The 26,104-nt window shown below is 41.5% G+C and overlaps 1 protein-coding gene across 4 annotated transcripts in view; it reads left to right on the top strand.

The window, feature by feature from the left end:
- The first annotated feature begins 8,934 nt into the window (after positions 1-8,934).
- Positions 8,935-26,104, top strand: part of NCKAP1L (NCK associated protein 1 like) — a 42,909-nt gene continuing 25,739 nt past the window's right edge. Inside the window, exons 1-15 of one of the 4 annotated variants that reach the window (XR_004272966.1) lie at positions 8,935-9,223; positions 10,653-10,763; positions 11,823-11,915; positions 14,539-14,595; positions 15,069-15,211; positions 16,350-16,440; positions 16,529-16,666; positions 18,470-18,518; positions 18,616-18,772; positions 23,569-23,625; positions 24,304-24,400; positions 24,940-25,049; positions 25,213-25,345; positions 25,744-25,825; positions 26,000-26,058. Coding sequence is in view for 3 of the 4 variants with exons in the window: in XM_032291725.1 (XP_032147616.1) it covers positions 9,122-9,223; positions 10,653-10,763; positions 11,823-11,915; positions 14,539-14,595; positions 15,069-15,211; positions 16,350-16,440; positions 16,529-16,666; positions 18,470-18,518; positions 18,616-18,772; positions 23,569-23,625; positions 24,304-24,400; positions 24,940-25,049; positions 25,213-25,345; positions 25,744-25,825; positions 26,000-26,058 (1,479 nt within the window). In the remaining variant the exon portion in view is untranslated. Of the gene's footprint in view, positions 9,224-10,550; positions 10,764-11,822; positions 11,916-12,396; positions 12,456-14,538; positions 14,596-15,068; positions 15,212-16,349; positions 16,441-16,528; positions 16,667-18,469; positions 18,519-18,615; positions 18,773-23,568; positions 23,626-24,303; positions 24,401-24,939; positions 25,050-25,212; positions 25,346-25,743; positions 25,826-25,999; positions 26,059-26,104 lie in introns of those variants that run through there. The other 3 variants (XM_032291739.1, XM_032291725.1, XM_032291747.1) reach the window with 3 other exon arrangements.

Genomic DNA, 26,104 nt, shown 5'->3' with positions numbered 1-26,104 from the left:
AGAGCTTTAGTATTTATTACTATGAAGGGCTAGGGTCCAGGCCTTAATTCTTGAGTATATTCACTGTTTCACCTTTATTCACCTACGTTCCAGACATCAGGGTCAGGAATCTGGCAGTATTAGAAAGTTTTTCATTTAGTCCCAAACTTGGAGAAATAACCTTTGGAAGATTAAATGACTCTGAAATAAAGAAGACCACAAGTTATAGAAATAGAGAGGAACTTCTTTTTGTTTTTTTCCTTCCTCTTCTTTGTAAGTCTTCCATAGCTGTGAGATACTGGAGTGGGGGAGGAAGTGATAGAATTTTTTGCCATTTATCTGCTCCCAAAATGAAAAACTTACCATTATCTACAGCAGTTCTGTTGGCACGGTTGGCCTCATGTTCCTTGAACCTTTTTTATTGGGACCACATGACTAGCATTACTTTTGCAGTTAGCCATCTTTTTAACTATCTTTGGATTTTTCTAGAAAGAAAAAGTTCTAGGTTTTTCCTGTATTCCATCCTCCACCCCTTTCTGGAAATGCTGAAGAGATATCATGTTCCAACATGAAGAACTGCCAGGTGCTACATATAGTCAGAGGCTTGTTTCTTTTTAGAGATGGGTCTTGCCATGTTGCCCAGGCTGGTCTTAAACTCCTGGCTTCAAGCATTCCTCCCACCTCAGCCCTCCAAGGTGCTAGGATTACAGGTGTGACCCACTGTGCCCAGCCTGATTTTTTTTTTTTAAAACATTAACTTTTTATTTCTGTGCTTATTTTCTCCCTCTAGTGGTTTACAGTTCTTATCAGAAAAAGTTACCCTCCTGCATGACAGGTGGTGCTGTAACCTGATGGCTGGCATCCTGTGGTTTGGGTCATAAGGACATATTTCTAAGGCTTCTGGCTCCATGAGGACTAAATGGCAGGGACCACAGGTTGTCAAAGAAAAAGACTGACATTTAAGATCAGGTAGTCTTGGCATAGACCTACTTTCTATTGTCAAAAGAAAACTAATATGAAAGATATGAGTATCTCAAGTCTTACCCATGAAAGTTTTGAGTAACTAAAGCAATAGCCTAGCCAGTTAGACAATAGGGGAAGTTCACTGCTTCCCATGCCTTGGAAGGCAAAAAATTAACATTTGTATATACTTTTAGTCTTATAAGTTGTTTTAAATAGAGTGCTTATCTCTCAAAGTATTAAACAGACAAAGATTTTTGGAAAACTCACAGTCTGGGTAAGATGAAATTTAATACTGTAAGCTTGTGCTGGAGAAAGCAAGGCTGGGGCAGATAATTCCTTTACTATTCAATGTTGGTCCCTCCCTCCCTTCTCCAACTTACCTAGATTAAGCTCTTTGCCAGAGAAGGATGCTAATTGTCAGATAGGTCAGAATAGCCACTTTTGGAGAAAAGGAACTTTTATAATAAAAAAGGCTACTTTATAATAATAATTTTTTAGGGATGGGGCCTTGATGTTGCCCAGGCCGGAGTGCAGTGGTTATTCACAGGTGTGATCATAGCACAGGACAGCCTCAAACTTCTGGGCTCAAGCAATCCTTCTACCTCAGCCTCCCGAGTGGTTGGGACTACAGGTACATGCCACCATGCCCAGCTTGGGCTACTTTATAATTACCTGAGAATGCCAGTCTCAAATTTCTAAAGTTGTAGGTATTAACATATGAAGACTCCTAGAAGTGATCCAAGAATATACCATCTCAAATCTGCTGCATTTTACTGACAATAGAAGGCCTCCTTTATTCCACGGCTAGCTGTCTTTAGCTATCCTAGCAGACATACGTATTAAGGACTCTCAAGTTTCCAGGCAACAGCTACACTGAGATTTCTGCAAAGCAAGGACAGTATAGTTTGATAGGGGGCGAAATAAGATCAAGGCAGACTGGCATAAGCAGTAGGGATAGAAAAGTGCCTTAGAATAGCCCATTTCAATTCTGCTTTGCATCATGCCTAGGGCATAGATAAAGGGCACAGAGCTAGACTATTAAATGTCAGATCTTCCTGAAGGCATTTTGGTGACTAAATCCAGGGATTTAGACTCGGGTACCTTTCAGGAACACAAACCAGGGTAGTTCTTTAAAGCTTTCACTGCATATTAATGATGACATTAGAGCCATGAACCCTTATTATAAAGTGAATTGGCTCTCTGGAAAATGAAGGCTGCAGTATAACTCAACATTGTATACAGTTATCTTTAGATTCTTAAAGATAATGGAAAAAGAGCTTCAGTAACCCAAATGTAGTCTTTAGACAACACCAAACCCTCATTTTGGCCAGGAGACTACAAACATGAAGTATGACCAGGCTGATAAGGCTGGTCTTAATAGATGAAGATTGCTTCAGGATAGGTGGGGAGAATTGGTGATGTTGGATTATTCACCTAATTATGAATAGCTGAATGGAGGCTAAGACCATTTGGTTTTATATATGTTAGACATGGCAAAAGTATTCCCAACCTTGGTGCCACCTTGACACTTAAATCTAGCCTGAAGGATCTTGAGACCTACCTTATTCTTGAAGCAGTGTCTGTCAAGAATCTGAAGGCAAGCGTGACTTGAAAGGGAAGACAACCCTTTGGTAAGACAAAATAAGACAAATAGCTGAAGTTTGAGGAGAGGGAAAGCACAGTACCTTTTAGTCCAGTGATGTGAATCAACTTTCTATTCAAGCCACTCAATTCCTCTCTTCCCACCATATGTTCTATGATTTCTCAGAGGTTCGGAAATTTTTGATGTCATAGTTAAGTCTTAGAGAAATGGCTCTCAATCCCGATTGTGCATGAGGATCACTGAGTAGTTTTAAAGTGACAGGTCCTTTGGTCCCACTCCAAAACTACTGGATCAGAATCTTCAAGAATGGGCTCTGGCTAACTGTGGCTTTAAAAGAGTTCCACAGGCCTGTCACAGTGGCTCACTCCTGACATTCTAGCACTTTGGGAGGGCGAGGTAGACAGATTGCTTGAGGCCAGGATTTTGAAACCAGCCATAGTGAGACTCCCATCTCTACAAAAAAAATTTAAAAATTATTCTGGTGTGGTGGTGTGTGCCTGTAATCCCAGCTACATGGGAGGCTAAGGCAGGAAGATTACTTGAGCCCAGGAGTTCAGGCTGCAGTGAGCTATCATGACTCAATAGTACCCCATCCTGAGCATCAGAGCAAGACCCTGTCTCTATTAAAAAAAAAAGAAAAAAGAAAAAAAAAAGAAAGAGTTCTACAGGGGATTCTGATCTGCAGCTAGGGCTACCAGGCTGTACTTTGGTAGTAATTAAATACCTCTGGAAGAGTTCCTCCAGTTTATGGGAGAAACTGCTGAATGATCTTTCCAATAAAGTTTCTCTAAAGACTACCAGTTGGCATAGTTAGTTCCATTTAAAAAAATATTTTTTTCCCATTTATTTATTTTATTGCATTTTAGGTTTTGGGGTACATGTGAAGAACATGCAAAATTGTTGCATAGGTACACACGTGGCAGTGTGATTTGCTGCCTTCCTCCCCATCACCTACATCTGGCATTTCTCCCCTTGCTATCTCTCCCCAGCTCCCCACCCCCCACCGTCCCTCCCCTATTTCCCCCCAACTGACCCCAGTGTGTAGTGCTCCCCTCCCTGTGTCTATGTGTTCTCATTGTTCAACACCCGCCTATGAGTGAGAACATGCGGTGTTTGATCTTCTGCTCTTCTGTCATTTTGCTGAGAATGATGGTTTCCAGGTTCATCCATATCCCTACAAAGGACCCAAACTCATCATTTTTGATGGCTGCATAATATTTCATGGTGTATATGTGCCACATTTTCCCTATCCAGTCTATCGTAGATGGGCATTTGGGTTGGTTCCAGGTCTTTGCTATTGTAAACAGTGCTGCAATGAACATTCGTGTGCACGTGTCCTTATAGTAGAACGATTTGTAATCCTTTGGATTTCTACCCAGTAATGGGATTGCTGGGTCAAATGGAATTTCTATTTCTAGGTCCTTGAGGAATTGCCACACTGTCTTCCACAATGGTTGAACTAATTTACACTCCCACCAACAGTGCAAAAGTGTTCCTATTTCTCCACATCCTCTCCAGCATCTGTTGTCTCCAGGTTTTTTAATGATCGCCATTCTAACTGGCGTGAGGTGGTATCTCAATGTTGTTTTGATTTGCATTTCTCTGATGACCAGTGATGATGAGCATTTTTTCGTATGTTTGTTGGCCTAATGTATGTCTTCTTTTGTAAAGTGTCTCTAGCCATGTGCAGAAAGCAGAAACTGGACCCCTTCCTGACACCTTACACTAAAATTAACTCCAGATGGATTAAAGACTTAAACATAAGACCTAACACCATAAAAACCCTAGAAGAAAATCTAGGCAAAACCATTCAGGACATAGGTGTAGGCAAGGACTTCATGACCAAAACACCAAAAGCATTGACAACAAAAGCCAAAATAGACAAATGGGACCTAATCAAACTCCACAGCTTCTGCACAGCAAAAGAAACAGTCATTAGAGTGAATCAGCAACCAACAGAATGGGAAAAAATTTTTGCAGTTTACCCATCTGACAAAGGGCTGATATCCAGAATTTACAAAGAACTAAAACAGATTTACAAGAAAAAAACTAACAAGCCCATTCAAAAGTGGGCAAAGAATATGAACAGACACTTTACAAAAGAAAAAATATTTTTTGAGACAGGGTTTTGCTTTGTCTCTCAGGTTGGAGTGCAATGGAGCAATCACAGCTCACTGTAGGTCTCAACCTCCTGGGCTCAAGCAATCCTCCTGCCACAGCATCCTGAGTAGCTGGGACTACAGGTGTGTGCCACCACACCCAGCTAATTTTTGTATTTTTTATAGGGATGGAGATTCACCATGTTGCCTAGGTTGGTCTTGAACTCCTGGGCTCACGCCATCTGCCTACCTCAGCCTCCCAAAGTGCTGGGTTTATAGGTGTGAGCCACTGTGCCTGGCCTAGTTCCGTTTTTAAATCTGGAGTTTTTCTTGATGACTGTCAAATAGAATCCACAGAAAGTGACATAATAAGCTCACTACATACTCAAAGATCAAAGTCTTACTTTACTGTTGACATTTGTAATCCAATGTACCAGGTCTTGAACCAAACGTTTACATATGCCATGTTATTTAATCAGTTCCACAGTGGTATGTGGGATTACCACCATTTTATAGATTAGGAAACAACTCAGTGGTGATAGATAGCTAAAGTTACAAAGCTAGTAAGTGTTCAAATAGCATTATTAATATTATTTGAGGTAATACATGTAAGCTTGAGTGCTTATAGTACTTTCAATGCTTTACATATATAGAGTAAATAACTAGCTTAAAACTTTGAAAATACACACAATAGCTCCATGAATAGGAAGTATTGTCGATATCATCTTTATTTTATTGCCTGTAAAATAAAGGATGCGAATTCAAGGTATCTGGTTCCAGAACCTGGGCTCTTGGTTACTAAATCATAAGGCTCAGCCCACTGTACTCAACTACACTTGCGCCAAATTCTGTCTGATAACAAAGTGTAGGCTTTTCCCATATACGAAGTACAGGAGAATAAGTATTTCCAGGCTTCAACAATGTTTCGGTTCAGCTGGCTAGGCAGTATTATATGAAAGCTAGGCACAGAACCTGATTTAGATGTAAAGTATGTGGTATAGACCAAGTGTTTTGGGAGTTTGGTAAAACCTAGACTTGGGACTGTTGAGCTAGATCTTGAAGATTGAATAGGAATTGGATAAGCAAGAGGGAAAGCATGCATAAGTGAGGTTGGAGAGGCAGACATGAACATAGCACATTCACAGTAGGCTAAGAAGATGGTCCCCACCAAGCTGGGGAGTATCTATTGAGCAGAAAACAAGATGCCATGGCTTGTTATGGAGAGTCTTCAACCACATTTTTCAGGATAAAGACAAGAAATTCAAGTGAGGGCCAGGCGAGGTGGCTCACAAAAAATGCAAAAATTAGCCAGATGTGGTGGCCTGCACTTGAAGTTCCCAGCTACTCAGGAGGCTGAAGTGAGAGGCTCTTTTGAACCTGGGAGGTCAAGGCTGCAATGAGCCATGACAGTGCCACTGCACTCCAGCCTGGGCAACAGAGCAAGAGCTTGTCTCAAAAAAAAAAAAAAAAAAAAAAAAAAAAAAGTAATACAAGTGAGAAAGAGCCGATATAGTTATACTAACCCCAAGAAAACTGGTGCTATGCTGCTGCTAAGCTTCCTAGATGTTGTTCTCTTACTGCCTACTCCTTATTTTCCTTGTTAAAGATAGAGACCAGTAGAAATCCTACAAATTGCTTTAGTAAAACCTGGGTTTCCTTGAAAACAGCAGGTGATTCAAATCTTCATGACCAATATCACATTACCTCAAGCCCACAGCTTTCTAGGGACCCAATCTGGTAAATAAAATGGAAGGCAGATTTTATATTACTTAAATGCAAAGTCTACCTTAGAGATGTTTGAAATTTCATGCGTTAAGTGTTGCCATCTTGCTGCTTCTTTTAAAAATACATTCTCTTTGGAGCATAGATGTTAAGTTTCTTTTTAAAAGTAAAAAAAATTTAGATCCAGGGGATACACATGCAGGTTTGTTACATGGGTATATTGTGTGATGCTGAGGATTGGGCTTCTAATGATCCCATCACCTATGCCCAAGTAGTGAACATAGTACTCAGTTTTGTTTTTCTTTGCTTTTTTTTTTTTTTTTTTTTAAAGAGCCAGAGTCTTGCTCTATCAACCAGGCTGGAGTGCAGTGTTGAGCTCTTGGGCTCAAGCGACCCTCCCACCTCAGCCTCCTGAGGAGCTGAAACTACAGCCTTGTACCACCACCCTAGGCTAATTTATTTTATTTTATCTGTAGAGGGGTAGGGGAGGATCTCACTGTATTGCCCAGGCTGGTCTTGAACTCCTGGCTTCAAGCAATCCTTCTACCTCTGGCTCCCAAAGTGCTAGGATTATAAGCACGAACTACTTCACCTGGCCCCAACCTCTTAAGTAATAATGCGGATCAGCCTTGTCTCTCTTCTCCCACTCTCTCGGATTTATTGGGACAATGGGAACTCTGGATATGGAAAATAGGAATGATTGCAAACCCGAGAAAAGGAATGGCAAGGTGGTGGAAATGAAGAGAACGCTTTGATTTAGAATTTTTCCTAGGACCTTTTGCTTTGTGTCCTGAAAGAAAGTTGAAATAGAGTTGAAAATTTTCTTGAGTTAGAGGGTTAAGGCCTCGTTGGAATGGCAAGAATATTTTAATGCTAAAATTCATTTAAGTCTCTAAGATTTAAGGGTGATTACTAATTTCCTCTTTTTAATCTTGATTAATTTGGTTCTTCTTCATATTCTTAATAATTCAACAAATAAACCAGCATATTTACTGAGCGACTACTGTGTCCAAGAGGTGGTGTTCTAGATCAGTGTTTTTCAACATGGAATATTTGTAACAAAACCTCCTACAACAGTGCTTATGTAAGTACAGACTTCTAGGCCCCACAACAAACTCGCTTGCCTACCAGTCCTGAATCTGAGGACAGGGATTGATCTGTTTCTCAAGCACCCATAAATACCATAGTACTAGAGCACAGGTTCTCAAACTTGAGTGTGCATTGGAATCACCTGGAGGGTTTGTTAAACCACACAGTGCCTGGAATTTTGGATTCAGTGGTCTGGGGCGGGTCCTAAGACTCTGCATCTCTAACAAGTTTCCAGGTGATGCTGATGCTGCTGTGTCACATTTTGAAAATTACTTTGAGAATTACTATGTACTGTACAATACAATGCACTGTAGTAGAGCATTGTGAGGAATATAAAGAAGTATTAGATACAATTCCTGTCATTAAGGAGCTTATGCTGTAGTTGGGGGATATACAGCATCCACTATAAAAATTTAACAAGGCAGCTGGCCAACATGGTGAAACCCCATCTGTACTAAAAATACAAAAATTAGCTGGGCATGGTGGCAGGTGCCTATAATCCCAGCTACTCAGGAGGCTGAGGCAGGAGAATCGCTTGAACTCGGGAGATGGAGGTTACAGTGAGCCGAGACCATGCCACTCCTGCCTGGGTGACAGAGTGAGACTCCATCTCTCTCTCGCTCTCTCTCTCTCCATATATATATATATATATATATATATATATATATAATGTCTTTGACAATATAAAATATAATGCAATATAATATTTGACATTGAATGGGGTCTTTAGGAGGAGATGGATTCGATCTGGGTACTAAAAGATGATGAGGCCTAAGGTTCATAGGCATTCTTGGACATAAAAAAGGGAAATATAGAGGTGTACAGGGTGGGGTGGTAGATACTTGTTTGTCTAGCATAGAGCTTTGTTTGTTTGTTTTTCATTTGAAACAGAGTTTCTCTCTTGTTGCCCATGCTGGAGTACAATGGTGCAATCTCAGCTTGCTGCAACCTCTGTCTCCCAGGTTCAAGTGACTCTCCTGCCTCATTCTCCCGAGTAGCTGGGATTACAGGCATGTGCCACCACATCTGGCTAATTTTGTATTTTTAGTAGAGATGGGGTTTCTCCCTGTTGGTCAGGTTGGTCTTGAACTCCTGACCTCAGGTTATCCACGCCTCAGCCTCCCAAAGTGCTGGGATTACAGGCATGAGATACCACACCCGGCCTTTTATTTTTATTTTTTATAGAGATGGGGTCTTGCTATGTTGTCCAGGCTAGTCTGGAACTCCTGAGCTCAAGGGATCCTTCCACCTTGGCCTCCCAAAGTGCTGGGATTACAGGTGTGAGCCACCATGCCCAGCCTAGCGTAGAGCTTTGTCTAGGACACTTACGGGGGAGTAAGACCCAAAAGTTGGTGCCAGTCTGTGAAGAGCCTTGAAAGCCTGTCCTTCTCTTCAGCTCCACCCACTTCATAGCCTAACCAAAAGTGCTGTACAGCCAGAAAGAGGAAGTCTACCCTGCTGAATGTGCAAGAGGAAGCACAAGAAGGCTCTAAGGGCCTGTGAGCCATCATGACTGATTTCACCCATTAGCCAATTGCAGAGGCAACAGAAGACCAGCGCACCAACCAGGCTGGGTCCCTCCTCCCAGAGGGTGTCACCACCCAAGCTGAAAGAGTCTGGGGAGATTGGCATTGCCATCTGGTGCTCCTCTCTCTCTGTGGCCATCATGTCTTTGACATCTGCTTACCAGCATAAATTGGCAGAGAAGCTCACTATTCTGAATGATCGAGGTCAGGGGGTTCTCATCCGCATGTATAACATCAAGAAGGTAAGCATGAGCGATGAAACCAGAACTGATTATTCCAGCAACAATAGGGCAGGGAACCCTGAGGCGGCAGGTGCAGCAGTTAGACTCCCCGCTTTTTTCCACTGCTTTTCCACTGACTATAATCTACATAGTCACTCAGATTATATAGGCCAGCCAGTTCAGGAAGGCAGAAGCAGAGGCTTCTTTTCAAGGCTTCCCCTTTCTAGGTATGAGTCTCACTCCAATGAGGGCATCTGCTTTCTTCTGGGGATGGGGGTAGGGGTGAGGGTGGGGAAACAACTGTTGGATAAAGGTCTGGGGCCTAACATTCCGGGTTTTATTATTTTTTGTGGATCCTCTACACTCTGAAGAGACCTCAAGCTGGGTCTCTGGCAAAAACTTTTCTTTCTTTTTTTTTTTTGAGATGAAGTTTTGCTCTTGTTGTCTAGGCTGGAGTGCAGTGGCATGATCTTGGCTCACCACACCCTCCGTCTCCTGGGTTCAAGTGATTCTCCTGCCTTAGCCTCCTGAGTAGCTGGGATTACAGGCTTGTACCACCACACCCAGCTAATTTTTGCGTTATTAGTAGAGATGAGGTTTCTCCATGTTGGTCAGGCTGGTCTCCAACTCCCGACCTCAGGTGATCCGCCAACCTGAGCCTCTCAAAGTGCTGGGATTACAGGTGTGAGCTACCGAACCTAGTGTGGCAAAAATTGTCTACGGCAGTACTTCCCTAAAAGGAAAAACATTTAGATAATTAGATATTTAGATTAAAAAGGGTCGGTGCCTTCTGAGGTACTCCTGGGGTGGCTCATGCTGTGGTGGTTGTGTGTGTGTGTGTGTGTGTGTATGAGTGTTTTTTTTTTTTTTATTTTCAGAATAGGAATCGAGGAATTGAAAGAGGCTGCTTACAAGAAGTGGGATAGGGTCTGGGCAAACCATAGGTAGTAAAGAGATAAAGACGGGGTTTTTATGGGAGTTCCTGGCAGAGAAAATAGGGGACTTTATGGAGGGAGCTTTTGTAATAAAACAAATCACCAGGAACATGGTTTCTCTGTTGCCATGAATCATGTAAATGCCCTTTGGGATAAGACACTTACATAGTAAACAAAGCTGTGACACTGAATCTTGCACTGTATCTAACTCCTGAGCAGCTGCTTTTCTCATTCCTTCCGGCTTCAGTTGAGGGGCGGGGAAACAGCTTCCTCTTTGTGCTGAGGCCAAGCAGGCATTAAGCTCTACCCATCAAGACAAAATGCCCAGGTTGTTATTTAGTTCTAAGATACTTGGCTTAACGTCTTGGAATTTTTTCTTGACCTACTCTCATGCTTTTTAAATTTATTCCCAGATTGCCTTTTCCTAAGACAGATTATGAGAATGAATGTTGCAAGAAGAGGTATGTTTCTCAGGAGGAGAAAGGATTGCATTATAGTGTGGTTTCTCTCTGCAGACTTGTTCAGACCCCAAATCCAAGCCACCTTTCTTACTGGAAAAGTCCATGGAATCATCTGTCAAGTATATCAACAAGAAATTTCCCAACATAGATGTCCGAAACAGTACGGTGAGAACTTAGTCCTTCTCTCCTTTCTTTGATGTAACTCTCTGCTTGAGTGGCTGAGATTCTCCTCTTTTGATGCCGCTCTTCAAACTTGGCAGGGGAAGGAGTAGCCTTTTTAATGTAGTTTTCCAAGTTTCAACCACAGGGCTTCAGGTTGTTGTAGAGCTTTAAGTATTGAGAATTCTGAGATAAGATGGGATTCTTCCAGGGTAAGCTGGAGTGAAGCATCTCCCCGTTTCCATTGCAAGATTCAAGAGAAAACATTGTTTTTGTACAAGACAGCGCTGTCAACCCAGCAGGACGCATGTATTTTATTGCTGTCTCTGTTTCCCACTCATTGTTTCCTTGCTGTTTGTCTTAGATTTATGCATCTAATGGGGTATCTCTACTTTTCCTTTATTAAATGTTAACCCTGGAGTTTTCACCCATATTTGTAGCATCTTTGCATTCTGTTTCTTTCAGTTTTGATATAAATAGTATTATCTATTCATCTAAAAGGGTTCTTAAAATTTCCTCTCATTTAGCTCTCTATATCTAGTCATGATCACATGCAACCATTCTACCTAGATAATCTCCTTTGTTTAAACACCTTCAGAGCATTGGAGAGTTTCTAACTTCCTCTGTCAGTATATTTCAACCCTCTTTCTTTCTTTTTTTTGTGAGACAGAGTCTTGCTCTGTTACCCAGGCTGGAGTGCAGTGGTGCAATCTTGGCTCACTGCAACCTCCACTATCCCAAGTTCAAGTGATTCTTCTGCCTAAGCCTCCTGAGTAGCTGGGACTACAGGCGGCTGCCACCATACCTAGCTAATTTTTGTATTTTTAGTAGAGATGGGGTTTCACCATGTTGGCCAAACTCCTGACCTCAGGTGATCTGCCCGCTTTGGCCTCCCAAAGTGCTGGGATTGCAGGTGTGAGCCACCACACCTGGCTGCAACCCTCTTTAAGAATGTTTTAGGTATAACCACTGTTCTTCTTGAGTTACTTGGATCAACTGTCTTCTTATTTTGCCTTTGTTTTTTGTTTTTTTGTCTTATATTGTTTTGTTTTGTGTTTCTCTCAGCAACATTTAGGACCAGTACATCGTGAAAAAGCCGAGATAATTAGATTCCTCACCAATTACTACCAGTCATTTGTGGATGTCATGGAATTTCGGGTGAGCTCTCTCGACCCCTTTCCAATGTAGGCAAGGTCTTTCAGAGGCTATTTGTTCTTTAGATGTTAATTTATTTGCTCAATATAAGTTCTTGAAATAATGAGAGAGATATACTGCTCTGGAAAGATATTTAAGTTGTATTGTTAAATGAAAGCAAATTTCAAAATAGTATATGATACATCTCAGTTCTATTTTAACATATATATATATATATATATGTATATGTATATTTAGTAAATACCTAGGAAAGATCTGGAATATTTTACATTAAACTGTTAAAAAGAGATTGATTCAATTTACTAAGCTATGCACGTTTTTTCTATTTTAAATATTGTGGTAAAATACACATAACATAAAATTTATCATCTTAACTATTTTTCAGTGTACAGTCCAGTGGTATTAAGTATATTCATAATGTTGTCCAACCATCTGAAACTCTCTACCCTTTATACCTTAATTCCCCATTTCCCTTTCTCTCCAGCCCCTTGCCACCACAATTCTACTTTGTTTCTGTGGTTTTGACTATTCTAAGTACCTTATGTAAGTAGAATCATAAAGCATTTGTCTTTTTGTGGCTTGTTTTATCAGCATAATGTCCTTAAGGTTCTTACCTGTTGTAGCATGTTGTAGAATTTCCTTTTTAAGCTGAACGATATTACACTACATGAATATACTACATTTTGCTTACCTGATCATATGTTGATGGACACTTTGGTTGCTTCCAAGTTTTAGCTATTGTAAATGATGCTGCTATAAACATGGGTATACAAATATATCTTCAGACCCCTACTTTCAATTCTTTTGGTTTTACACACAGAATTGGAAATGCTGGAATATGATAATTCTATTATTAACTTTTTATTTTTGAGACAGGGTCTCACTTTGTTGTCCAGGCTGGAGTGTAGTGGTGCAATCACGGCTCACTGCTGCCTCAACCTCCTGGCCTCAGGTGACCCTCCCATCTCAGCGTCTTGAGTAGCTGGGGCTACAGGTACATGCCGCCACATCTGGCTAATTTTTTGTATTTTTTATAGAGTTGGGGTATCACCATGTTGGCCAGGGTGGTCTCAAACTCCTGGGCTCAAGCTGTCCACCCACCTCGGCCTCCCAAAGTGCCAGACTGTGCCAGGCCTATTTTTAACTATTTGAGGAACTGCTGTGCTGTTTTCCACAGCGGCTGTACTGTTTTACATTCTAACCAACAGGACATAAGGGCTCTAATTCCTCCACATCCTTGCCAGCAATTGTTATTTTGTTTTTGAGAGTAGCCATCCTAATGGATAAGAGGTGTTATCTCATTTAAGTTTTAATTTGCAGTTTTGCTAATGATTAGTGATGATGAGCATTTTTCATGGGTTTATTGGCCATTTATATATCTTCTTTGGAGAAATGTCTGTTTCATTCTTTGACTGTTTTTAAATTGGATTTTGTGTGTGTGTTGAGATTTAGGAGTTCTCTGTACAGGTTGAATATTCCTTATTTTCAGGTTAGGAAAGCGCAACCTATGTAAGTGATATATGTTTGCATTATTTGAGTTTTTAACATTTCAAGTATTTTTTTCACAATATTTTATTACAAACCTACTGTAAAATTTCTAGAATAGCACAATGAATATTGTTTTACTACTGGATCTCCTAATTGTTAGTATTTTGCCACATTTTCTTATCCTTCTCTATTTTTTTTGAGACAGAGTCTCACTCTGTCACCCAGGATGGAGTGCAATAGTGTGATCTTGACTCACTGCAACCTCCGCCTCCTGGGTTCAAGCTATTCTCCTGCCTCAACCTCCCAAGTAGCTGGGACTACAGGTGCACACCACTAAGCCCAGCTAATTTTTATTTTTTAGTAGAGACAGGGTTTCACCATGTTGGCTAGGATGGTCTCGATCTCTTGACCTCGTGATTTGCCCACCTTGGCCTCCCAAAGTGCTGGGATTACAGGTGTGAGCCACTGTGCCCAGCCATTTCTCTCTATTTTTTAATGAACTATTTGAAGCTACCTATTAGGTGATCTACATTTTACACGCTTTTAAAAAATTATTTATTATTTTATGGAGTCTCACTCTGTCACCCAAGCTGGAGTGCAGTTATGCAATCTCGGCTCACTGCGACCTCCGTCTCCCGAGTTCTAGCAATTCTCCTGCGTCAGCCTCCCGAGTAGCTGGGATTATAGGCAAGTACCACCACACCCAGCTAATTTTTTTTGTATTTTAGTAGAGACAGGATTTCACCATGTTGCCCAGGCTGGTCTTGAACTCCCGAGCTCAGGCAATCCACCCATCTCGGCCTCCCACAGTGCTAGGATTATAGAAGTGAGGCACCGTGCCTGGCCTACAACCTTTTTTAATTTAGAGGAATGGGACACAGGGATGATAACATCAGGAAGAGTGTGTATAATATAATAGAGACTTGTGCCTATGGAAATATAGGCATTTGGCAGTGTAGCTGATAGGGGCCCACTGGTGGCTTACTAAGGAGGAACTTCCTCCCTCTTTTGACAGTGACTTTCTTCTGTTACTTGGCTTTCTAAGACCTCTAAGGGAGAGGTCCCTTCCTAGAAGTTCTGGTAGTATATCACCCCCTCTTTGTTCTTTATTCATTTTTGTCTTCACTTCTACCTCCAGGATCACGTATATGAACTTCTCAACACCATTGATGCCTGCCAATGCCATTTCGATATCGTAAGATCCTTTGCAATTCTCTTCTATGGTAGAGTCAAAGAAAAGGCCAGATCTAGGTTGTAAGGTCTAGGTCTAGTCACAGGATGGGGTGGGAAGGGACTGGAAGAATGGCTATTTCATTTATTACTCCTCAGGACTATAATTGTTTTGTAAAAAGTGCTGAAGTGAAAATGTATTTACATGTTAAGCAAATCACCAATGTGATTTAATTAATTAAAAATTACATAAAAATCTTCTTCACCTTTTCCATCTCCTAAATGTTACCTTATTTCCTGGCCGCTTTGTATCTTGAGCTCACTTTTAGCCCCTGACTTTTGTTCCAATTTTCTTGTTCTTCTTTTCAATCCTGTCAGTTTCTACTTCTAAATAGATTCACTCAATCTATTGAGCACTGTCTCAAGTGGTTGGGGAAATAAGGATATCCAGGTTAACTGGCCTTGCTGTCCTTGGATTCCTATGTATTTTCCTTATAGAATCTCAACTTTGATTTCACTCGGAGTTACCTGGACTTGATTGTGACTTACACCTCAGTCATTTTACTTCTGTCACGGATTGAGGATCGACGGATACTCATTGGCATGTACAATTGTGCCCATGAGATGATGCATGGGCATGGGTGAGTTAAAGGAATAGTATTACATGAAGAGTCTCATACATGATGCTATGATACAGAGAGTCCCTCATACAAGGGAAATTGATGCCATGATTTCTTATATGAGAACCTATAATCTACACTGACCCAGGTAAAATAAGGTACACTTTTACATATTCAGTTGACTCTGAAACAACATGGGTGTGAACTGTGTGGGTCTACCTTATACATGGATTTTTTCCAACCAAACATGGATTGAAAATGTAGTGTTTGGGGGATGTGAAATCCACCTATACAGAGGGCTGACTCTTCAAATGGTGTGGGTTCCTCAGGACTGTCTGTGGGACTTCAGTATGCACAGGATATTGGCATATGCGGGAGTCTTGGAACCAATCTCCCTGCCTGTACTGAGAGGGAGCTGTAGTTAACTCTTGAATACCTGCTAGTGGATTATCCAATTTGTGTAATCTCTGATCAGTTTTTAATCCTGGACTGGCTTCTATCTGATTTTCAGGTTATTGCAAAAGGCAAAGAAAATTCTTTTTAGTGTTGGTAGGAATAATATTAGTAAGGTAAATCCATTAGAGGTAACTAATGCATGGTAACACATTTGAAGCCGAATATAAATGGATTTTGAATTGTCTGCGGTTCTGTCCCCCTCCATTCGTGCAAATGTAAGTATTTCAGGGCTGAAAAATGAAGGCTAAAGGGATCAGAGTGGGTTGTGTGGCACGTTGTTCTATGCATGATGGGTATTCCCACGTGCCTACATGGATACCTAGACACATGCCTTACCCGTTAGCTTTGAATATTTATGTACCCTTTTGGGTTGTATACTAATTTGGATCTAGGCATGTTACTTAATTTCAAATTAACACAGATTTATAGAGCACCTATCATATGTCCAACCCTATTTTTGGTGCTTCTAAGAAAGAAAATTTCATGGACCTGCCTAAAATGGAATGGTTCTATGTAGCCATAGCTTAGTACACCTGAGCCTGGAATGGGGTATCTTTATATGTAATTTACAGTTTAGTATGTATACCTCTGGAGGTGTTGGAGAGTGCCAGCCTATGCACATATCTTTATAATATATGCAAATGTAAGAGTTCATGTCATGGGTAAGGGAGGGCTGGAAACCCTCTCCTCTGCTTTCTTCTAGTGACCCCAGTTTTGCCCGTCTGGGTCAGATGGTCTTGGAATATGACCACCCTCTGAAGAAGCTGACAGAAGAGTTTGGGCCTCACACAAAGGCAAGTTCCCTGAGAGTGGAGAATTCCTCAGGTGGAAGTATACTGTCCTCATCATTGCCGCTAAGGTTTCATTTGCTTTTCCCCGCAGGCTGTGAGTGGAGCTCTCCTCTCTTTGCACTTCCTCTTTGTCCGAAGGAACCAGGGGGCTGAGCAGTGGCGCAGTGCCCAACTTCTAAGCCTCATCAGCACGCCCCCAGCCATGATTAACCCTGCTAATTCAGATACAGTGAGTGCCCTTTTCCTTTTGTTAGTGGAAGCATTCTTTTTGCCAAGGCCATTGTCTCTGTAGAAGGTGCTTCTTTCAGGAAATATCAGGACTAAAGAATGCTTTAGTCTTCTTCTAGGATATGCCTCTAAATTGATCACTTCTTGTAGCTAAAAAGTCATGGTTGGTTTGGGGCTTTTGTTTGGATCAGGGTTCGTGGTTTAACAAAAGTGATCTATAAGCAGTTAGTGCACGCATGGAAGGAATTTAGTAAATATTCACCGAATGAATGAATGAATGAATGAAACAGAGTCATGAAGCAACTATTAAGCCTAGCAGCAACTTGATTTTAGGAATCAATTGACCTATTTTTAGTTTTTTGAGACAGTGTCTTACTCTGTCACCCAGGCTGGAGTATACTGGCATGATCACTGCTTATTGCAGCCTCTACCTCCTGGGCTCAAGTGATCTTCCCACCTCAGTCTACTGAGTAGCTAAGATTACAGGCATGTGTCACCATGCTTGGTTAATTTTGTTTATTTTTGTTTTTATTTTTGAGACTGAGTCTCATTCTGTCACCTAGGCTGGAGTGCAATCTTGGCTCACTGCAATCTCCCCATCCTGGTTCAAGCGATTCTCCTGCCTCAGCTTCACAAGAAATTAGGACTATAGGCATGAGCCACCATGCCCGAGTAATTTTTTTTTTAATCTTTAGTAGAGATGGGGGTTTCACCATGTTGGGCAGGCTGGTCTTGAACTCCCAACTTCAAGGGATCTGCCTGCCTTGACTTCCCAAAGTGCTGGGATTACAGGCGTGAGCCACCATGCCTGGCCTATTTATTTATTTTTTTATAGAGACAAGGTATCACTATGTTGCCCAGGCTGGTCTTGAACTCCTGGGCTCAAGTGATCCTCTTGCCTCAGCCTCCCAAAGTGCTGGGATTACAGGTGTGAGCCACTGTGGCTGGTCAGAAATCAATTAATTAATAAATGTTTTTGTTCAGTGAATATGAGTTCAAATTCCTTCCCTCAAAGAACTTATAGTCTGGTAGGGAACATATGCCATGTAGTCATAAAAATATAACTGATAGTACATGATTAGTGACAAGTGCCAAATGAGTGATTTATACTTTAACCGGTAAAAGAATCCAAAAGATTAATCATCATAGGGAGAAATGATGAGAAGGTTTTAAGTCTTGCTCTCCTCATTTTATTGTTATTAAAAATATTTGAACTGTTGAAGAGAAGTTAAGTTAAACCTTTGCTTGTTCTGACTTCCAGCCCAAGTTCCTCTTTTTTTCTCAACAGTATTGTCTTTTCCTCACTCCACTTCCAGTGCCTCATCACCTCCATTAGTGGCAGGTTTCCCTGCTGTTGGTTTATCAACGTGCCCTATCTAGTCTGGTAAAATAAAAATTAGTTAAAAAAAATTTTAGAGACAGGGTTTTGCTCTGTTGCTTAGGCTGAAGTGCAGTGGTACAATCACAGCTCACTGCAGCCTTCACCTCCTGGGCTCAAGAGATCCTCCTATCTCCAAGAGATCCTCCTATCTCCACCTCCTGAGTAGCTAGGACTACAGGTACACACCACCACGTCTAGCTAATTTTTAAATTTTTTGTAGAGACAAGATCACACTGTGTTGCCCAGGCTGGTCTCGAACTCCTGGCCTCAAGCTATCCTCCTGCCTCTGCCTCCCAAAGTGTTGGGATTAAAAGCATTAGCCACCACCGTGGCCAAAAGTTAGTTTTGATACTCAGATTCTAGCTTGTCCTTTCTCCTTTAGCTAAGTTAAATAAGTGATCATCTTTGCTTCTCTTCTCACAGATGGCCTGTGAGTATCTGTCTGTGGAAGTAATGGAGCGCTGGATTATCAGTAAGTTTAGCGGGATTAGGTGGGAATGGATGAAGCAGCACGTGACATGAAGAGCAAGTCCTAAAAGTGTTCCTCTGCACTGTTTTCCCACCTACAGTTGGGTTTCTTCTTTGTCATGGGTGCCTCAACTCCAATACCCAGTGCCAGAAGCTGTGGAAGCTATGTCTGCAGGGCTCCCTGTACATCACCCTCATCCGCGAGGATGTGCTGCAGGTGCACAAAGTCACAGAGGACCTGTTTAGCAGTTTGAAAGGGTGAGGAACATGAGAGCCAAACTGATCTTCCTTGAATATTTTTTAGCCCCTCCCAACATCCTTTTTCATTCTCCATGAACGTTCCCAGATACAGGTGGCTAAAATTCATTCCAACTATTGAAGAGGTAGAGATTGAATACCTACTATTAGCTAAGTGCTTCACTGGGTTTTAGGGATACAATAATGAATAAGATAACATGGAGGTTAAGAGCATAGACTCTGAAACAAGACTGCTTGGGTCTACGCACTAGTTGCGTGGCCTTGGGCAAGTTGCTCAAATTTTCCATGCCATTGCCTCAATTTCCTTATCTCTAAAATGTGGATAATGGTAGGTAGTACCTCCGTTATCACGTACCTCGCAGGGTTGTTGTGAAGAATGAAAGGGTTATTTGTAAAGCAGGTAGAAAAGTTCCTGGTGCATTGTAAGTGCTATGTGCTTGTTGAAGAAAAAAAGACAGTTTCTGCTCTCAAGGAATTTATAAGTTGGGGGGAAATAGACAAATTGTTTGATAGAGTAAGAGATTATATGTGTAAACACAAAATACTGTGGACACATTTAGGACACTTAAACTGGCCTTGCAGCATCTGGAGAAACCTGGAGACAGGTAGATCTGAAGACTAAATAGTGTGTGTGTGTGTGTGTGTGTGTGTGTGTGTGTGTGTGTGTGTAATTGTGTGTGTGTAATTGTGTGTGTGTGTATGTGCCTGGGCATTGGGTAGAAAGGTAGGGGAGTTGATTGAGGCAAAGAAAGATATTCTAGGCAGAGTAACTATCAAGACTTTTGAGGTAATGAAGAGCATGGCAAGTTCTGAGAAGTTCATGTAGTTCAATGCATGGGCAGCTGGGTTATAAAAATGAAGATGTTGAGATATGAATTTGGAGAGGTAAATTGGGATGTTGTATGCTTTGCCGTGAGTTCGAATCCATCCCAAAGAGGATGGGGAACTGTTGAGTGATTTCAGACAGGGGAGTGACATGATCATATTTACATTTTAGAAAAGATCATTCTATCTGCATGAAAGAAAAGAAATTAGATGGGCAAAACTAGAGGGAGAGATTAATTAAGTAAATGAGGAGGAATTGAGGATGATATCGAGGTTTCTGGCATGGATATCTGGCATTCCTTAAGATAAGAGAACATGTGTTAAAAGCAAGTTTGTGGGGGAAAGATTGTGTATTTAGTTTTAAACAGTTCAACTTTGAAACATCTGTGGGCCACTGAAGATAGATGTATTAGGCCTTCCACTTTATGGTTCTGGAACTTGGAAGTGATGTCTGGAGTCAGATAAAGATTGGTGAATTGGTAATAAAAGCCAGGAGAGTAGTTGAGATTACTCAGGAGCAAATGTGGAGTGAGAACAGGATGGGATAAAGCTCTGTGTACCTTGATATTTAAGGGCCAGAGTAATCAGTGGGAGATACAGAAAAGAAAAGGGAAAAGAGAAGCCAACAAAGAAAGCAATTCCTATAAGGAAGGACCAGTGACCTATGTTAGATGATGTTGAGAGATCAAATAAAATAAGAATTGAAAAAATGTTCATTGGATTTGGCTATAAAGTTGGTTTTAGTGCCCTTCTTGTGAACAACTTGAGTGGTGAAGTTGAAAGCTGAGTTGCAATGAGTTGAAGAGCAGATGAGAGATATGGAATTTAATAAACAACTCTTTTAAAGTTTGACTATAAAGGGAAGAGTAGCGAGAGCTAAAATGAGAAGGAGAAATGGGATTAAGGAAAGGGTCAAAATACCTATATCATTTTTTTCTGGTTGCAAATAGAACATCCAGAAATATAAAAAATGAAAAGTGGAAGTTAGCTGTACTATCACCTTCCAGAATAGTTTGTTGTGCATCCTCCAGATGTGTGTCTGCATGTGCGTGTGTGTGTGTGTGTGTACAAGCACATAAAGGTGGCATGTATTTTCAACCTTATGAAAGTAATTTTTAAAAGCAATGGATCCACACTCTACATTATGTTTTATGGTTTGCTTAAAAAAACTTACTATGTTTTGGATATCTTTGACTATTTGTCTATAGAGACTTATTATTTTTGAGATGGAGTTTTGCTCTTGTTGCCCAGGCTGAAGTGCAATGGCGCGATCTCGGCTCACTGCAACCTCCACCTCCCAGGTTCAAGTGATTCTCCTACCTCAGCCTCCTGAGTAGCTGGGATTACAGGCATGTGCCACCACACCTGGCTAATTTTGTATTTTTAGTAGAGATGGGGCTTCTCCATGTTGGTCAGGCTCGTCTTGAACTCCTGACCTTAGGTGATCCGCCTGCCTCTGCCTCCCAAAGTGTTGGGATTATAGGCGTGAGCCACCACTCCCGGCCTTTATTATTATTTTTAACAGTTGAATAATATTACATTATGTGGTTGTAACATAATTATTTACCCGATCCTCTATTGATGGATAAACTGTTTCCATTTTTTAAAGTCAATATAAACAATGCTATAATGAAGGTTCTTAGATACATATTTTTGTGAATCTGTGAATATTTCTTTTCTTTTCTTTTTTTTTAAATTGAGATGGAGTTTTGCTCTTGTTGCCTAGACTGGAGTGCAATGGTGTAGTCTCAGTTCACTGGAAACTCCGCTTCCCGGCTTCAAGTGATTCTCCTGCCTCAGCCTCCCAAGTAGCTGGGATTACAGGCACGTGCCACCATGCCCAGCTAATATTTTGTGTTTTAAGTAGAGACAGTTTTACCATGTTGACCAGGCTGGTCTTGAACTCCTGACCTCAGGTGATTCACCCACCTTGGCCTCCCAAAGTGCTGGGATTACAAGCGTGATCCACTGTGCCCAGCCTTGATGTGTGAATACTTCTATAGGATAAATTCTTAGAAGTGAAATTGCTGAAAGGTATGTACCTTTAAAATTTTAATAGCTCTAACCAATAACTGTTTACCGTCTAAACAGTTATTATCAAGAGTATTATCTCCCAGTATCAAGTGAGAATACTGATTTCTCACACTCTCAGCAACTGAGTATCATCATTAAAAAACACTGCCAGAGTTGGCTGGGCATGGTGGCTCATACCTGTAATCCCAGCACTTTGGGAGGCTGAGGCTGGCGGATCATGAGGTCAGGAGATCAAGACCATCCTGGCCAACATGGTGAAACCCTATCTCTACTAAAATATAAAAAAAATTAGCTGGGCGTGGCAGCATGTGCCTGTAGTCCCAGATAGTTGGGAGGCTGAGGCTGGGGAATCACTTGAACTGGGAGGCAGAGGTTGCAGTGAGCCAAGATCAGGCCACAGCACTCCAACCTGGGCGACAGAGCAAGACTCCGTCTCAAAACCAAAACCAAAACCAAAATCAAAAACCAAACCAAAACCAAAAACAATCCCCCAACAAACAAACAACATTGCCAGAGTTAAGAAAGAGTAAACCTAAGATAAATAATTAGAAGTTGCAGGAGGTGGATTTGGGCATATGTATGAGAAACTTTCTTGTGATTACTGCTTCTGAGGAATGGAAGGGATGTTTAAGGCTGTTCTGTTCTCCATCACTAAGAACTGCAACTAACTTGTATGATTTATAGTTCAGGGAGTTCTTTGACATAAATGATCTAATTTATCTTCATGCTAATTCAAGAATAAGAATGAATATCTTTTTTTATAAATGAGAAAATGGAGGCTCAATCTCAGTGTCACTCAGTTAATAAGAGGTGAAATTAGGACACAATTTCAGGTTTTTGGACTCTGAATCTTTTCTCTTTCCACTGTACTATGCAGAGATTGAACTAATTATCCAACAGGATTGCAGTGGAGTTGAATCCTGACTTAAGATACTTTCCAACTCCAAACATCTTTCGTTTTGTGCTAGTTCAATAAAGGAGTGATTTGGAGAGGGGAAATGAGGGGTGATGAAGCCCCATTAATGTGGTGGCAATAGTGACACAGGACAAGAGAAGACAGATATAAGGAACATAGAGAGGAAAGAGTCGCAGATAATGCTGGGATTCTGAGCCTGGGTCACTAGGAGAAAAGAAGAGATGTGGTTAAGAGAGTCAAATATTGCAGAAAATTAAAAGCAATGAAAAGTCCTTCTAATTTGGTGATTCAGAAGTTCGCATTGACCTTAGAGATAGCAGTTTGCTTAGTGCTGAAGGCTTTGTGGGATTCAAAGGTCAGCGAGAGGTGAGGAAGTAAAGAGAGTTTAAGTGTCTCTTTGGAGAAGTTTGGTGGTATGGGAAAATAAGCAAAGTTCAGTGGATTGTCAGGGTCAAGCAAGGGTCTTCGTAGAATAAGGGAGGTTTTGAACTTGTTTGTTGGGAGAGGAGTTTAAGCCAGTGGAGAAGGAGAGATGAAGTATCAAAAAGATAACCAACAAAGGGAAATTCTAAAAGGAAGTTGGTGGGAATGGGAGCTAAGGTAGAGCCTGAGTAACTACTTTTACTTGAGAGCAGGGCCTGTGTTATATTTAGACACTGCTCCATTTATCCCCTCAAACCTGGAAGAATTCCTTGATTTGAAGGAGTCAAGGCAGGAGCACAGGAAGAGAAGTCTAGCCCCAGCTTTGCCATTAAAGCCCCATGTGACCTTGACAAGTCATTCCCCTTCCTTGGGTATTATTTTCAGTATCTGTAAAATTAGGAGTGGAGTTGACTGATCTCTAAGCTGCGAGTCTTTTATTAATAGGCCAGGGTGAGAAACGGGGTTTGAAAAGACCCTGCCTGTGAGCGCTGCCCATGTTCCCATCAGGCTGTAGACTGGATGCTCGTGACTGGGAAGGTGAGGCTAGGGCCCTAATGGGTAGTATGGTCAACCCTACTGTGCTTGTGTCAATCCTCAGGTATGGCAAGCGAGTGGCAGACATAAAGGAGAGCAAGGAACATGTAATCGCAAACAGGTAAAGGGTGGCGAATACGCTCTCTGAGAACGGATGGAATAGGAATCTCTTCTCACTTTTGTTCTCACCTAGGCTATCCTTAGTTTCTGTACAGCTTTATTGCCTCAACCCCGCTTGCTGCTGTCCCATCAATTCTTTCTTCTTTTCTTTTCCCTCCCTCCCTCCCTCCCTCCCTTCTTCCCTTCCTTCCTCTCTCTCTCCCTTTCTTCTTTTCTCTCTTTCTCTTTCTCTCTTTCTTTCCTTTCTTTCTTTCAAGTCTCACTCTGTTGCCCAGGCTGGAGCACTGTGGTGTGATCTCGGCTCACTGCAACCTCCACCTCCCGGGTTCAAGTGATTCTCATGCCTCAGCCTTCTGAGTAGCTGGGATTACAGGCACCTGCCACCATGCTTGGCTAATTTTTCCGTTTTTGCTAGAGACGGGGTTTCGCTATGTTGGCCAGGGTGGTCTCGAACTCCGGACCTCAGATGATCTGCCCACCTCAGCCTCCCAAAGTGCTGGGATTGCAGGCATGAGCCATCACTCCCGGCCCTTTTTTCTTTTTAAACTAAGTCTAACTTGAGCATTTAACCTTCCTTCTGCCCGATGCCCCTTCCTAAATATAGCTTTCTTCTGCGCTGCCTGTGGAGGGTTTTTAAGTGTGGGAGAGGTAATAGTTATGCTCCCCTTTTCTTCCTTAGTGGCCAGTTTCACTGTCAACGGCGGCAGTTTCTGCGGATGGCAGTGAAGGAGCTGGAGAGTGTGTTGGCTGATGAACCAGGACTACTGGGTCCCAAGGCAAGAAGAAGAAAGTTGGGAGGGGGATGATGGCCGGTGATAAGAGACTGGTAGCCACATGGCATTCATGAGATTTTGCCTTTCTGAGTCTTTTGTGATCCATTTGTATGTATATATGCTGATTTCCTTGAATCTTCTTGGAGTACCCCAAAACTTCTTATATCTCTTTTTTTGGCACTATACAGAGTATGTCCTGTGTTATAGCTACTTGTATACTTGTCTTTTCCTCTATTTGAGTGTTAACTAATTGGAGACAGAACTTTTTTTTTTTCTTTAAACCACATAAATACCCAGTAGATATTTCTAGAACTTAATTTGATAGGGAGAGAAGGGTACTAATTGTGAGCTGGTGTCAACTGTGTACCTGTCTGATTCTGTGTCATATAGCTGAGGTTTTTTGGTGAGTCTGAATGTTTGTTACTGGACACTGTGGTGGCTACACAATGACATCCATATGTATATTATCATGCTAGTTTTCTCTGTGCTTTGAGATCTATTTCTAAAGTTGAAAATTCTAATAGTCTCTGTCCTCTCCGTAGGCTCTTTTTGCTTTCATGGCCCTGTCCTTCATTCGTGATGAGGTCACCTGGCTGGTTCGCCACACAGAGAATGTCACCAAGACAAAGACACCTGAGGACTACGCTGACTCGTTAGTACTTGACATGACTAAGAACCTTGTCCTTAGATGGACTGGGGACAGGGAGGGATCAAATAACCTCAGGAGGTCTCAATTTCTGCCCTGTTCTCACTGTGTTTGTCTCAATTGATATTTCTAGTCTCATTCATCTCTGTTCTCATCCTCAACTTTATAGGAGCATTGCAGAGCTACTTTTCTTGTTGGAGGAGATTAGGTCTCTGGTCCGAAGACACATCAAAGTGATACAGCAATACCACCTTCAGTACTTGGCAAGATTTGATGCTCTTGTGCTCAGTGACATCATTCAGGTATGATGTTTAATTGATTATACTTTGGAAATTCCAGGGTGATCCCTGCTGATTTTCCTGTTGAAACCCCTCTGGCTGAATGTCATGTTCTGTAAGTTGGGTGTCAGAAAGTCCAATCTGCCCCTTTTTATTTGTTAAAAGAAAAATAAAAGATTAAAAATCTCGGCAGTCTTTTTATTTTTCCTACTAACTGAAACCATGTAGAAATAGGAGAGAAAAATAAGGGGAAACTGGGTGTTAGAATGGCAGGGAACTCAGGAAGTTTCCTCCATCTCTTGCTTGGCCTTTTCTCTCTGTTTTTGGCACTTAGCAATTCTTTCCACCTTCATATGCTGACTCAGCCTCATGGTCCTAGCGAAACTATGCCCATTTGATGGTAACTGCAGCTCCTCTTTCAGAACTTGTCTGTGTGTCCAGAGGAGGAGTCCATCATCATGTCCTCGTTCGTCAGTACCCTCTCCTCTCTGAATCTCAAACAAGGTAACTGGAGAGAGGTTTGGGGGCAGGGTGTATGTGAGGATGAACATCTTTTATCTGGAAATATTGATCTTTGAGTCAGGAAGTAGGACAAGATGTCTTTGAAGAAGATCTACCAGTTGCATATTGATGTGCTGTTTATGGTTTCCTTTCATGCTTGCTTCTGTTGTCTTGCAGTTGATAATGGAGAGAAGTTTGAATTCTCAGGATTGAGGCTGGACTGGTTCCGCCTACAGGTAATGATCTATTCCTGTTAATGATTCCCATCCTCAGACTCTTCCT

This window comes from Sapajus apella, unplaced genomic scaffold (genome assembly GCF_009761245.1).
Source record: "Sapajus apella isolate SASKATOON/1434 unplaced genomic scaffold, GSC_monkey_1.0 scaffold2, whole genome shotgun sequence".
In the NCBI taxonomy this organism is placed as follows: Eukaryota; Metazoa; Chordata; class Mammalia; order Primates; family Cebidae; genus Sapajus; species Sapajus apella.
Note: the sequence above shows the minus strand (reverse complement) of the source record. Positions and strands in the feature narration are given on the sequence as shown.